Source organism: Cydia amplana, chromosome 10, assembly GCF_948474715.1.
Source record: "Cydia amplana chromosome 10, ilCydAmpl1.1, whole genome shotgun sequence".
NCBI lineage: Eukaryota > Metazoa > Arthropoda > Insecta > Lepidoptera > Tortricidae > Cydia > Cydia amplana.
Window position 1 is genome coordinate 18,665,240 of NC_086078.1, and position 15,718 is coordinate 18,680,957.

At 43.0% G+C, this 15,718-nt stretch overlaps 2 protein-coding genes across 2 annotated transcripts in view; one reads left to right on the forward strand and one right to left on the reverse strand.

Moving 5' to 3' along the window:
* The window catches only part of LOC134651450 (superoxide dismutase [Cu-Zn]), a 394,084-nt gene that overhangs the window by 162,172 nt on the left and 216,194 nt on the right, over window positions 1-15,718 (forward strand). The window lies entirely within an intron of this gene.
* The window catches only part of LOC134651733 (major facilitator superfamily domain-containing protein 8), a 36,254-nt gene continuing 28,384 nt past the window's right edge, over window positions 7,849-15,718 (reverse strand). Inside the window, exons 2-7 of the mRNA XM_063506835.1 lie at window positions 11,287-11,527; window positions 10,910-10,998; window positions 10,386-10,623; window positions 9,765-10,011; window positions 8,568-8,838; window positions 7,849-8,082 (exon numbers count right to left, since the gene is read on the reverse strand). Of these exons, the coding sequence (XP_063362905.1) occupies window positions 7,849-8,082; window positions 8,568-8,838; window positions 9,765-10,011; window positions 10,386-10,623; window positions 10,910-10,998; window positions 11,287-11,527 (1,320 nt within the window). The remainder of the gene's footprint in view (window positions 8,083-8,567; window positions 8,839-9,764; window positions 10,012-10,385; window positions 10,624-10,909; window positions 10,999-11,286; window positions 11,528-15,718) is intronic.

Here is a 15,718-nt window from a genome sequence, read left to right on the forward strand (position 1 = left end):
TTCTATTGTAAATATATATTTTAAAATAAAAATATTATTTATTTCTAGGCGATATAAAATCATAACAAAATATTCGTAGTTTTATTTATCCTGCTTTCGCACGCATACTCGAGACCAACGGCGTATTTAGATTTCTCGAAAATAAAAATATATATTATTATCAGTAAGTATATATCCCACCAAAAACATTTTCATGTAAAATGTTGCCAAGACGAAACCATAAGGCTCGCACTGACAAAAAGTTATCAGATCTCTTGTAGAGCCAAGCTTCTAACTCTACAAGCCCTAACTTCACAGACTCTACACCTTAGTCAAAATATGTGGCTTGGCCGTTTCGTCACATGGCGTGAGGTGAAAAATGTATTCACTATTAATTATTTTTTATTATAAAATAGTTCTTGTGGTAACGAAACGGCCAAGCCACATATTTTGACTAAGGTGTAGAGTCTGTGAAGTTAGGGCTTGTAGAGTTAGAAGCTTGGCTCTACAAGAGATATGATAACTTTTTGTCAGTGCGAGCCTTATGGTTTCGTGGTATGTATCCTCCCGCGTTTTGTCTATGTTCTTTCGTTGATGTTGACAATGTCATGAGTTAGAAAATATATTCTTTTGTCCTGACTAGAATCCAGAGTTTTATTCATGTTTATTTATCGGATTATTCCCATACATTTCACATGGCGACGATGACTATCGGCACGTTAAGTGCATTTGAACCCAAAACGCAACAATGGGAAATATTCTGTAACAAGGTAAAACAGTTCATTTTGTTAAATGGAATAGATTCCGAGGACAAGAAACGGGCTGTATTATTGACTCATCTATCCGACGAAGCTTATCTTTTGCTTCGTAATTTACTTCATCCTAAGGTGGTAGAAAGTTCTACATTTGATGAGTTGATAGAAGCATTAAATAAACATCTGACCCCGAAACGTGCAACATTTGCGGACCTTAGTAAGTTCTATAACGCAATGCAAGCGGAGGCAGAAAGCGTGGAGGATTGGGCAGCTCGGCTGCGAGGCTTGGCTGTACACTGTGATTTTGCATCTTCTCTCGATAAGGTGTACCGCGACCGCTTCGTTCTCGGACTGAGACCAGGAAAGGTAAGAGATCGCGTGTGTGAACAAGATGCGGTGAAACTTACATTCGCCAAGGCCTTAGAAGTAGCGCAACAGACAGTGGTCGCGAGTCAGGCGCGCGCAACTACAGCTTGCGCTACGTCGACCGCTACTACAGTAATCAAGGAGGAACCCTTGTTGTGGACGCGCGCTACTCGAACTGGTGCGTCGGAGAAGATACACAAGAAAGAAGACCGTTGCGCAGTCTGTGGCATGAAGAGCCACGCGGCCGAGACATGTCGGTACAAAAACTACCGCTGCCAAAGGTGCAAAGAGAAGGGCCATTTATTGAAAATGTGTAGTTCCAAGATTAAGTCCGTTAACAATATTAACGTGGGGACAACCTCAAGTTCTGATGAAGCGGACTCAATAAGTAATTGTAAAGAATGTCAACTTTTTAACTTAAGGTCAGTTAATAACGAACCATTCCTAGTTCCTATTATTCTTGAAGACAATGTTAACCTTACTATGGAAATTGACTCTGGGTCAGGCACAAATGTAATGTCAAGCGAGCTGTATTTCAAACATTTTTCACACAAGAAACTTGTTAAAACAAATGTTAAAATGTGCTTTTACAACGGACATAAAATTTCGCCTTTAGGTCATTTTCATACACAAGCCAAATTTGAAGGGCGGTCACGAAATATTCGATTCTTTGTTGTCAAAAATGGCGGTTCCCCGTTACTTGGGCGAGAGTTTATGTCCACATTTGATATGACTATTACGTCTAAAACAAATAAAATTGATTTATTTCCAGCAAATAACCCGGAGATACAAGAATTGGCTAACAAGTATAAATAATTATTTAACAAGGAATTATAGGCTGTTATACACGATCGGAGGTTAATTTACGGTTGAAAGAAGGTACGAGTCCGAAATTTTGTAAAGCACGCCCTTTGCCTTTTGCCATTAAGGACACAGTTGAGGCCGAACTCGCAAGGTTAGTTGAGGTTGGTATATTAGAACCAGTAAACCACTCTGAATACGCGACGCCGATTGTTCCGGTTCCGAAATCTAATGGTAGTATTAGGATATGTGCAGACTATTCAGTAACGTTAAACAAAGATATTCACGTTGATAAGTACCCCTTGCCTCGGATCGAAGAGGTTTTTGCTAAATTAAGCAATGGTCAACATTACTCGAAATTAGACTGTAGTCAGGCCTACAATCAGATTAAATTATCAGAAGAGTCTCAAAAACTGACGACCATCAATACGACCAAGGGGTTGTTCATGTACAAGCGGCTCGTGTTTGGACTGGCGTGCGCTCCGGCGATTTTTCAGCGCACTATTGAGAACCTCTTGGAAGGAATTGAAGGTGTGACAGTTTTCCTTGATGACGTTTGTGTGACAGGTCCGACTAAAGCTATACATTTAGAGAGATTAGAAAAAGTGTTTCAACGATTTCAGGAATCAGGGTTTCGATTAGAAAAAAGTAAATGCGTTTTTTTTCAGGGCAGTGTAACATATTTAGGCCATATTATTAATAAAGATGGTCTACACAAATGTCCGAAAAAGGTGGAGGCAATCACTAAAGTACCTAAGCCGTCTAATACAACAGAGTTAAAGCGTTTTCTAGGCATGGTAAATTATTACCGGAATTTTGTTCCTAATGCTTCGACTATACTTGCGCCACTTCACGGACTATTGCGTGACGGAGCACCGTGGGTTTGGACGGATCAACAGTAGGAGGCCTTCGATTGGGTGAAGAGAGAACTTAGCAGCGATCGCGTGTTAGCACACTTCGATCCAACGGCACAACTGGTGCTGACCGTTGATGCTGGACCTGCGGGTCTTGGAGCTGTGTTGGCGCTACTCGACGCCACTGGCTGTGAACGTCCGCTAGCTTTCGGTTCCCGCTCTCTCACCCAGAGTGAACGCAATTATAGTCAGCTGCAAAAGGAAGCGACTGCCATTGTCTTTGGTGTTAAACGCTTCCATCAATATTTATACGGCAGACAGGATCCGTTTATTCTAAAGACTGACCATAAGCCCTTGTTGGCAATCTTTGGCCAGAAGGGAGGCATGTCAGTGACCACAGCCTCGCGGTTAGTAAGGTATGCAATTTTTCTATCTGCGTACAATTATAAAATTCAATATACATCAAGTAAGGAAAATGTGGTTGCCGATTTTTTTTCAAGGGCCCCGTTGGACCAGGTACTCCAACAGGTTTCACAGGATGAGTTAGACCATAGTTCACTAGCTTTACATTCACTTCAATTAGAAGGATTGCCAGTCACGTATAAAGACATTCGCGAAGCGACTTCAAAAGATAGCGTGCTTAAAACCGTAATGAAATATGTGAACGATGGCTGGCCACGTAGAATTACATGTCAGAGTATCTTGCCTTATTTGTTTTGTAAAACAGATCTGGAGTTAGTCGATGGTTGTTTACTTAGAGGGCACCGAGTAGTAATACCCACTAAGTACAGAAACGACATTTTAAAAGAACTTCACCGGTCTCACCAAGGCATCGTTAAAACGAAAAGCGTCGCCCGTTCTCGGTTGTGGTGGCCCGGCGTCGACCGTGACATCGAGCAGGCGGTGGGTGCTTGCCGCGTGTGCGTGGCGCTGCGACCTGCGCCGCCGCGCGCCGTGCCTAAACCCTGGCCGCGACCCGCGGGACCGTGGACTAGGATACACATTGACTACATGACTGTCGCGCAATCAACTTATTTAGTAGTCATTGACGCGTATAGCAAATGGCTAGAGTGTATTGATATGTCGAGTGGTACAACTACCAAACACTTGCTTACAAAATTAAACGAATTGTGTTCTAGGTTCGGCCTCCCTGAAACAATTGTGTCCGATAATGACGTCAAAATAGCCTCTCAGGAGTTTATTGATTGCTGTAAATTTAACGGTATCTCGTATCTTACTTCACCAATTTACCATCCATGCAGCAATGGACAAGCGGAGAATAGTGTTAAAACCTGTAAAAAAATGATTAAGGCTATCTTAGACACTCATACTTGTAAAAATAAAATTAATGAAAAGCTTCAGGAATATTTGTTTGAGTATCGAAATACCGTACATTGTTCGACCGGAGCGTCCCCTGCGCGGTTAATGATGGGCCGTGATTTGCGTTGCAGGTTGGATCTGTTACGTCCACCGTGTAAAAAACAATCGGATCAGTTAGAGGGAACTATACAAACTTGTAATGATTCTAGGACATTTCGTGTGGACGATTGGGTGTGGTGTCGCTCATATGTTAATAGGAAACCCGTGTGGCACAAGGGTAAAATAATAGAGAAAATAGGAAACCGAATGTATTTAGTTAAGTTAGATATAAATAATTTAGTTTGTAAACGTCATATTGACCAATTGAGGCGTTACGTTAGTAGCCCAGATGTAAACCTCGAGCGCGAAGTAGCAAATTCGTCACCCGTCTCTTCTACGCCATTCCAATTGATAGTCGATGACCCCGCGGACGAGTGGCAAGACGCGACGGATGAGGAAGCGCAGGTAAATGTAGAAGAGCTACCACTGCAGCTAGAGGAGAGGGAAGTACCGCCAGCAGAGGTCGGAGAGCCCACACCTCCAGTGACGGTGGAAGCAACAGAATTGCCACCACCGGCAGTTGAGATTGAAGACTTAGGGAATAGAGTTCTGAGACCCCGGAAGTTTGTTAATTATAAAGTTTAACTTATGTTAAGGTTTTTGTTATTTATGTACAACTTAGGTGCAATTTGCAATGTACTGATTTTAGTTAAATATGTTATTTATGGCTTCTGGTTCTTCAGCTAAGGGTGGAGGAGCTGGTATGTATCCTCCCGCGTTTTGTCTATGTTCTTTCGTTGATGTTGACAATGTCATGAGTTAGAAAATATATTCTTTTGTCCTGACTAGAATCCAGAGTTTTATTCATGTTTATTTATCGGATTATTCCCATACATTTCATTTCGTCTTGGCAACATTTTACATGAAAATGTTTTTGGTGGGATTTCACATCTTTTTGTAAGTTGCTTATGACAATCTTCTATCTCCTAATTTAAAGGGTTGCGGGTGATTTACTACTAAAAATCCTGAAATACGTAATACCTGGGGGCATCTTTTATACAATCTGCTTTTTACTGGATACCCCATACAAACTTCAACCCCCTTTTTCCCCTAATGCCTTTTTCTACCCCTTTTCACCCTTACGGGGTGAGGTTGAAAACTTATTCTATATCCTTCCCCATAACAATAACTATCTACATACCAAATTTCAACGAAATCTGTTCAGCGGTTATTGATTTCCCATACATAATTCCACCCCCCTTTTCACCCCCTTAGGGGCTAAAAATTTCAATTTTTTGATTTTTTTTTGTTGTTTGTGGACTAATACTATCTTACATACCAAATTTCAGCTTCCTAGGACATCAGGAAGTACCCTAGAGGTTTTGATGATCAACAGTGAGTGAGTGAGTCAGTGACGAAATCGGGGTTTTTTAGACATGAATTAAATCTAAAATATAAGAGCTATGCAATTGAAATTTTTTATGCTTAATAAGTTTACTATTGACATCATATCCCGAGAGTTTTGTTTATCTGATATAATTCAAACCTAAGTTATGAGGGTTCAAAAAAACGACGAAGCGCTTCGAGAAAAGGTAGGTAGTGCCCTTGCGCTTCGCTTTGCTCGTCTTGGCGGGGGCACTACCGTGCCCCCAGATACATCCCTCCAATATGAGTGCTGCTGAGACTGACTGCAATTGGTATTATATTTTTCATATTTAAAACCTGCCTCTAAGGTCGTGACGTGATTGTGGTGTACATTTCCGTTAGAATCGTTAAAAGATGAACTCTACATATGACTCTACACTTTACATTCTATAGGTACAGAACAGAACTACCTCTACACTAGAATTTAGTTTAGCATCAGGGGTAATGACAATTACAATCCCGAAATATGAGTGCGAATATAAAATAAATTAAATATATGTTACAACATTATTTAAAACACATCACATCATACACAGGTACTTCATCGGTTATCACTTTACCTGCCATTAACTATTTAATTTATTACTATAATAAGCTGTAATACAAGTAACAATATCTAGTAAAACACGCCAACCTCTACGTTTATCCAGCGAAAGTTTGTTTTTTTTTTATATGTAGGTATATTAAGCGCTCGCTATAGAACTAGAACATTTTGTACGTACAGAAACAATGTACCAAGTGTACCCTTCTATTATTGCTAAGACTAAGAATTCTGAAATCATGACACTTGATACCAACTTGCTGACAGATTATTTACAGTCTCACATAAATTTTATATACCATTATTATATGTATAAAATAGGTAATTATACCTACGGATACCATTTACTACAGGTAGGTACAGTATCACATGTGGTTCCTGATGGCAATAAGTTTAGTCATTTAGTACCTAGGTACCTACCTACACTTAATTATATAGGTATTTATATGTACTAGGTAGAGCTACCTAGTACATATAAACGGACCTGAACCTGGACCGAGAACAAACTGCGGCAATAGTTCGTCCAACATGTGATCAATTCTTATAAATTGTACCGTTTACCGATCGTCATTGCACGCATAATTATGTTCAGGGAAGGGAGTTATTAATATTTTTAGATTTAAATGTATTTCGAAATTTATATTTGCCATATACTCAGCTATTTAATGAACAATCAAAAATATATCAATGTGCGCAATAATCCGTAAAAATCAAAATAATTTCAATTTTGATATTATTTATTTATAGATATTATATTATTTATTTACATGGTACAAGTATGGTAGTAAATAACAATATAAATAGTGATACAGAGCCAATTATAGGATCTCACTATACTTATTCGATCTTTAGAGTAATTGGCTGAATTCTCTAATATTACCGCAATGCGCACGTGATAAACATTAATGCTTAAAATATGAACCGAGATACCCTGCTGACTCTCCTAACTACATTACCTACTAACATTACGAAAGAAGACGTATTTATAATTGGGTAGGTATACTTGTTAAACCTACTGTATAAGTAAATATAAAACATCTCTTGGCACGTAAATATCTCTTATGAACACTTTTTCCACTGCCTTCTCGTTTTTAGAGCAACGAAGACTTGGTCGACTATTGCCGAATACTTATAATCATCATTATTTTATCAAATATGCATATTTTCCTGGTCGGTAAGCTGCTAACAGACAAACACACTTATAGATATATGTATTAGTCTTAGTACATTACGATACAAGTGCGAAAAGTAGGAATTTCGCAACGAATGGCGATAAATTGAAACACGACCGAAGGGACTGTTTTAAATTGACACGGGTTGCGAATTACCTTTTTGCACGTGTATTCATTGTACAACGTTTAGTACATATGGCCCTTTAAATTTTCGACACAGGCACAGTAATTACCGCACTAGGGCGGGGCAGTAATCGCACCATATATATGTAGGTACTGTAAAATCAATTAACATAGATAAGTAAAGTCGCTCGCTCCCTTGGATATGGAAGGTTCTGCCATCTTGTGGGCACATGGAAAACTTGGCATTTAGGTACACTTAACGCCAACAAATAGGAGAGTATCGGGAGGGTGCGGCCCCCTAAATGCACGCTCCCTATCGCAACGTATACCTACTCTTTAATTTTTGTTTCGTCGGAAGCTCACCGACTCGGAAAAAAGCATAACCTAGCCGCCGGACTAATATAGTCCCACTCTTCGAACCTCCGTTACATCCGGCGTCCCTTCTAAAAGCGGCGTGTCGCCGCGCGCCGGTGTCACGACTCCGGGTCCTTGGCGCCGTCGAGCGGTCGCAAGGGCAGCTCGGGGGCCGGGGCCGGCTGCAGGCGGCCGTACAGCGCGCGCAGCCCCGCGAGCGTGGCGAGCGTGAGGCCGGCCGTGGCGCCGAACGCCGCGTCGGGCCCGCGCCGCGCGTACAGCAGCGCCACGCACGCCGGGCCCAGCGCGCGCGCCACGCAGCCCGCGCCCGTCAGCACGCCCTGCCACACGCCCTGTAACGACGGAAGAGGGACTCTAGGCGAGCGTTCGAAACTCATTTAGACGGTGCGAGAACGAGAATCGTGATTCATTAGCGGGGCTAGACGAAGGAAGCTTTTATAGGCGGATTAGACTCTCGCGCGAGCCACGAGACGAGCCGCGAGCCGCGCCACGAGACGCGAGTGTAAGCGGTGGGCTCGCGGCTCGTCTCGCAAGCTCGTCGAGCTAATATAATTTAAACACTAACGGCACGGCATAAGGTTTATAACCGAATGACAAGCCGAACGCGAGTGTAAGCGGTGGACTCGCGTCTCGACGCGCGGCTCGCGGCTCGTCTCGTGGCTCGCGCGAGAGTCTAATCCGCGTATTACGGTTCCCGAACCGTGATCGATAAACTATATTTCTGTGATAAAACATACCGCGGCTCCGAAAATCGAAACGACATAAAATATAAAGCGGTCGCACTCGGACTCGAAACGTTCATGTTTTTTTCCGTCACCTGCGGCCTGGGCCCCAGCACCTTGGAGAATATCGTCTGTATCAGCGTCACGCCCAGCGGGTACCCGATCGACACGGCCGCGTATCCCAGCAGGAACTGCGGCACGGTGAGCGCGCGCGAGGTCTCGCACCAGGGCTGGCGCGCCGCCGGGCAGCCGCCGCCGGCCTCCGCGCTGTCGGCGGGCGCGGGCGGCGGCGGCCCGGGGCCCCAGGGGATGCACAACACCGAGGCCAGGCCCACGAGGAGGAAACCGCCCCAGAGGAGGACCGCCCTGGAATCGTATTCGGATCATTAGTGAAACTCAGAGTATAACAAACGTCGAGTGGATCCGCCGACGATAAACCCTCTCGGTTATATGGTCTTTCGATTGTCCGACGATACATAAACATACAGGTCTTCAAAATATTTAAAAACCGGCCAAGTGCGAGTCGGACTCGCGCACGGAGGGTTCCGCACCATCAACAAAAATAGAGCAAAACAAGCAAAAAAACGGTCACCATCCAAGTACTGACCCCGCCCGACGTTGCTTAACTTCGGTCAAAAATCACGTTTGTTGTATGGGAGCCCCACTTAAACCTTTATTTTATTCTGTTTTTAGTATTTGTGTTATAGCGGCAACAGAAATACATCATCTGTGAAAATTTCAACTGTCTAGCTATCACGGTTAGTGAGATACAGCCTGGTGACAGACGGACGGACAGCGGAGTCTTAGTAATAGGGTCCCGTTTTTACCCTTTGGGTACGGAACCCTAAAAAGGGTCCTAACTGCAAGTGTCTCCTATTGGTCGGTCATTTGTGACTTCCTTTCAAAATTTCTACAAAGTTGCTATAGCAAGGTCACATCCGTCACAGTGCCTTTGGATATAACTATATAGAGACGAACGCAGCACTTAGGCATAGGCATCCGGTGGACACCAATTATTTTGCTGCTTAATTTTTAACGATCTACAGAAATTTAGCTGCCTTTCCATATCACGAGGAGGCCATACCCTTATAAAATATAGTATTAGCAGAGCCTACGGACCGCTCCTGGGTTTACTGAGCGGCGTTATGAGCGCGGCCGTGGCGCACGACAAAACCGCTCCCGCGGACATGAGCGCGCCCATGTGCTCGAGTGCCTGCGCCACGGACCCACGGACCACGCGAACATGGTCCACGGTCAGCGGTACTAATCTCGAGTAATACTACAATACTAACCGCTCCTGGAAAAGTTTAGTCAACGGAGTAATAAGCGCAAACGTGACGCACGCCAACACCGCTCCGGCCGACATGAGCGCGCCCATGTACTTGAGCGCCTGCGCCTTGGACCACGCGAACTGGTCCATGGTCAGCGGGGTGGCGAGGGTCTCCAGCAGCACGAAGCTGAAGTTGAGCACGAAGAACGCGAACACCAGCGTCCAGCTGCTCACGCGGTCCGGCCGCAGCGCCTTCAGCGCCTCCGCCTCTGTCAACACCAAGTAGAAATTGTTATAAAACTTTGTTTGGTTTGAAGGTACCGGTTTGGCAGACTGTTTACGAGCTATTATGAGGAAAATACTCATAGTTTTCGCTAATGACTTCAGCTCCAATCTGTTTGCAATCATCAACTGCATTCTACTCGTAAAGCATTTTACATTTAAAAGCTAACCCAAGAAAAACTTGTAAAAATTCACTAACAGAGGATACCTTCCCATAAGCCAACATAGATTCTCTCACCGCCATCTTCCTCTCAATGAAGCGCTTAGACAGTTACGTAACAGGCGCTAGGTTAGGCGTTCCGAGCGCAGCGTTAAACCACGGACGGAGCTAGTGTACATGTAGGTATGTAGAGACACTCACCAGATCCCTTCCCATGAGCCAGCATGGCTTCCCTCGCGGCTATCTTTCTCTCCTTGAAACTACACGGCAGTAACAGCGCTAGATTCAATGCTCCGAGCGCAGCGTTCAGCCACGCCGGCGCAGTATACATATCGAGGCGCGGACGCAGGTCGAGCTCGCCGAGCGGCGCGTACGGCGCACCTGCACCCAGTGGCGCCGCCGCCGCCTGCAGCGCCGGGCCCACCACGAAACCTAGCACCTGGAACGTGAAATACAATTTTTGTCTGAATATAGATGCAGTTTTTGTGAATATATCAAACGTAAACAAACATAAAGAATAAAAATAGTAGAATTGAAAATATTTGATTGTTGACAAGCACCACCACTCCTTCGTAGGAGTGCTCGTATAGTCGTCGTTGTAACGAGTAGCGTCGCATTATCAAACCCAAGGCTCTTGGTATTTGCTCTTGCTTAGGAGTCTTCAACTTTCGCCTCTATTGCAAGTCTAGATATCAAGGTAGGTATCTAGGTATAGACTGACTCACCTGTGCTAGAGAAACGGCAGCCACAGCGCGAGTTCTCTCCGACACCGTGGTCGCCGCCGACAGGTAGGCGCGCGCCACCGCGACACTTGCTGAAACACACAGAGGGCTACACTGTCAGTGTGAACAATAGGGCGTCCATCATGGTTGACTGTATCTGTGGTAGTATACCTATAGAGTTTATACTCTTCGTATTGCTTATGCAACATCCAACAATCAAAAAGCTAGAGCGGCATCAAGAAAGATTTTTGGCGGACACATATTATTTGCAATAAGTGCTTTTTGACTTTTCGACTTTTGACAGCGATGGGAGCCTTCGACTAAGGATCATGGTGTGCAACTCTCGGCTATATGTACTAACATATTAGGTAGAAGCTTACCGGAGCTGACGCCGACGAGCAGCCTCGCCGCGAGCATGGCGGCCGCGGCGCGCGGGCGCGCGGCGTGCAGCTGCGCGTACAGCGCCTGGCTGAGCACGAACAGCGCGAGCGCGGCGCGCAGCGGCGCCCGCACGCCGCGCGCGTTGGCCCACAGCCCCAGCAGCGGCGACGCCAGCAGCTGCCCCAGCGGCGCCGCACCCACCGCCAGCCCCAGCACCTCCTTCGACGCGCCCGGCTCGAGCTGAAACGCAATAAGCGGCCGTTAAAAATGTTCTTTCATAAACGCCCCCTCCTCAAGGGCCCAGGAATAAGCAAGGGCACTACCCTCAGAAAGATATGTTAGCATTGGATTGATCGTATCCTCAGCAATTCAGACACGCACTTTTTCAAAATGGCAAATGGTAAAATAGTATGCAGTTAGAAACACAAATAGAAATAGAAACTATTTATTTGGTACCAAATATTAAACTCAACCTATAATAGAACTTATTCTGATATGCAACATGTAACACCAATCACTGGGCGATATTCGTGTAGCCAAAGATGGAAGTGTTAGGGATACAGGAGGAGACCCAACTTCCCCGAACTGAAGCGAGTGAAAGAGTTATTATACGATTCGAGCCTAAACCCAACGAAGGGTGACAGGATAAAACTAAAGGAGAAAGAGTTTAGACGCGCTGGAATTTTGTGAACGAGGAGTCAAATTATTCACAAATCAGATGATACCTATTTAAATATGTGTTCTCTTTATTGTGCATCCGACGCTTATTGCCATTCCTGACTAAGCATGAATTATTTATTTATTTATTTACATAAGGAGATCCAACAGCTAACTAAATGACAATGGAATCTTAAATAGATATATAGAGCCAATTACAGGAACTTACAAATAGATATGTAATAAGAACATAACTTAAGTAACACGCATCACATACACACACACACACACACACACACACACACACACACACACACACACACACACACACACATACACACACACACACACACACACACACACACACACACGCGCGCGCGTTGCATACATGAAAGAGATAAGACTCAATCCAAAACTAAACAGAACTAACAACATTCACTTACATAAGCCAAACCTACTACCAGTGACAGGACACCAATAGTGTAAAAACTAAGAACATAATTTTTAAGAAAAAAAAAACCGACTTCTATGCAGGGCCGGATTAAGCATGTCGGAGCCCCTAGGCAGTGCAATGCTCGGGGCCCCCTTACAGTTAATTCTGCATACATAAGTTCAGTTGTTCAGTACAGGGAAGTAAGTTTGCGGTTTTAATTTCAACCTTCAGGTGTCGGTTGAGCCGATCCGAACATGCCGAACGATGTCTTTTTCGCTCTAGCGTGGACATAAAGGTTTTTTATATTAGTTTTTGCCGATTCCTCCTTGCGTCCAGTGTGGGGAGAGCTCTTTTTTTCTCAATAAGTAGTTAAATCTTTTGCGAGGCTGAACAGCAATTGTCCGACCATATGAGCCACATGATTAAAATTAGCCTAATAATAAATATTTTACATGTGTTTAAATGATTATTCATTAACCAGTCGAACTAGCATGTAAGTACTGGGTAAATCGCAAAAGTAATAAAAATCGCGAGCGCAGCGAGCGCGAAATTTTTTGTGAAAAAATTGTGAAAGCGTGTTAAAAAAGCCTAAAAATCCGAAGTTACCCAGTGAGGCGAGCTTTCATGCGAGGTCAAAGCCGTGCTTCAGGATAAGCTCAGCTAGAGCACAGACGCCAACCAATGTCCATTGTATTAAAAAGCGAGACCGCAGGCCGAGCTTGGTGCAGCGAGGCCAAAGGCTAAGCTGAAGATGAGATTTGGTAGACGAACCAAAAATTGAGGTAAACAGTGAGGCTGAAGGTCGAGCTCAGCAATCTCCACATACTTAACAAGCCCGAAGCGTACTTATAACCAGCGAGGTGAGCTTTCATGCGAGGCAAAAGGCTAAGCTTCTGAAATCAATGTTTATATTTTAAAAAGCGACGCCGAAGGTAGAACTGTCAGAAAGCAGCGCTCTGATACGAACCAACCATCAAATGTTACTCAACAATAATATATGTGTCATACAAGAGTTACTCGGAGGGCCGAAGTTTCATTAATGAGGTTTTAGGCCCTCGGGAGCCTGAAATTCGAGCTCGATTTACAGACTTTAAAAGCTATAAAATAACATAATTTACATAATCATTTGATGATTGTGTGTCTGAGAAACTGATATTGGACATTAGGTACGAGGGGTGTTCAAAATATTCTCGGTATGAGAATGAAAACAAACAAGTACGAAAAGTTTGATATTTTTATTTTTCAATCCCCCCCCTATGTTCATACACTTAAAAGATCCATCAATTATTTTTTTTAATCCCTCGTAAAAATATTTTTTATCTTTCGTGTAAAAATGCTCCTCCACTGCCGCCTTTAATGCTTCATCGTCAGAAAATTTATTTCCACGCATATCCTTTTTAAGATTGGGGAGCAAAAAGAAGTCGCTGAGGGCTAAGTCCGGACTATACGGTGGGTGAGTGGGGCGTTGTCATGCAGAAGCAGAATACCTTTGGTTAACTTTCCTCGCCTCTTTTCTTTAATTACATCCTTTAATTGACGTAGAATGTTAGCGTAGTACTGTCCTGTGATATTTACACCTTTTTCTCTATAATCGATTAGTAATACTCCTTCACAATCCCAAAATATCGTGGCCATGACCTTGCCAGCTGAAGGGATGACCTTGAACTTCTTGGGATGAGCTGAACCCTTAATGTGCCACTGCATGGACTCTTGTTTACTCTCTGGGTCATAATGATGAACCCAGGTTTCATCTCCAGTAACTATTCTTTGCAGCACCTCATCAGGATTTTCACCGCACAGGTCAATAAAATCGGAACAACAAGCTACACGCATGTCTTTTTGAAGCCGAGTCAGCATTCGCGGAACCCATCTTGCACTTACTTTTGACATATTAAGATGGTCATGTATAATATCATGTACGGTACCAATAGAGAGATTGGTTACTTGTGCTATAGATTTTACCTTCACTCGACCATCTTCCAATATAAGTTTTTCCACTTTATCAATATTTTCTTGTGAAGTAGCTACTACAGGCCGGCCAGGTCTAGGGTCATCTTCAATACTCTCCCTTCCGCGTTTAAACTCACTTGACCACTTTTGAATGATAGATAAAGAAGGAGCAGACTCACGGTAAACACAATCCATTTCCTCTTTTATGGTTTTTTGATTTTTACCCTGTTTTGTCAAGAATTTTATCACGCATCGATGTTCTAATTTAGTTAACATTGTCAATTCGCACATGATGTTCATGTTTGTTCAGCAATTGCAGAAAAACAAAAGACCATCTCGGTTCGAATTATACTTTTTTTTAATGTCAATGAATAAACCTTAGCGGCCAGTAACGAAAGAAATTTTAGAAGAGGTCGTAAGATATCAATACCGAGAATATTTTGAACGCCCCTCGTATAAGTAGGTACCATAAAAAATTATTTATGAATTTTGGCCATATGAAATACAATTTTTTTGGCGCGCGCGGGGCCGCCGGGGCCCCCTAACCGAGGCGGGGCCCATAGGCAGTTGCCTACTCTGCCTTAGGGTTAATCCGGCCCTGCTTCTATGTGTTAGCTAATGGTGGGTAGACAATGTAAACATTGAATCTCATGATGACAGTGGAGGGTATAATTGAAAATCATTTGAGTTTAGTGATTAACTGCTTTTAATATTCATAGATCATGAGTATACAAGTTTAGTTTAATAAGTACTTTATGCTATTTAAAATGTAAGACTTAATTTGTATAAATAACTTAAAAATATTTACAATAAAGTTAACATGCAAAGATTATAAATAATGTCAAATATAGATCAATATAAAAATGTTTTATCTGGTTGGCAACATTGGTTGTCTTTGTTCGATTCAAATCTGTTCATTACTTACTGGTCGCTGATAAAAATAGCTTCTAAGTGTTCCTGAATAAATTATCAAGTACTTCGAATATAAATCGTGGTAATTATTGACGATTCCTGAGGTTCCCGTAGTACGGTTATCTCTCAATTCAGAAGTGCCGATACAGGAAAAGCAACCTACGTCGCCTGGAACGGCTGGAACTGAGGTATTTGATCCCAAGTGAAGGTCAGTGATTTGAATTTTATATAATTGGTGATTTGTGCTTATTTTATGATTTGATCATTGTTGGTGTCGCGAATAGTGAAGTGATAAACGTGAAATACTTAAACTTTAGCCGGCGATTAACTGTTTACTTTTGAATATTCATAATGAAACGATTACGTAATTAAATCGTTGCACAGAGACATTTATGTGGGTCTACTTAGTTACGTACGTTTATACAAAGATGCGTTGGTTGAAGTAACGATACGTGAGAACAATAGTAGTTAATTAGTGA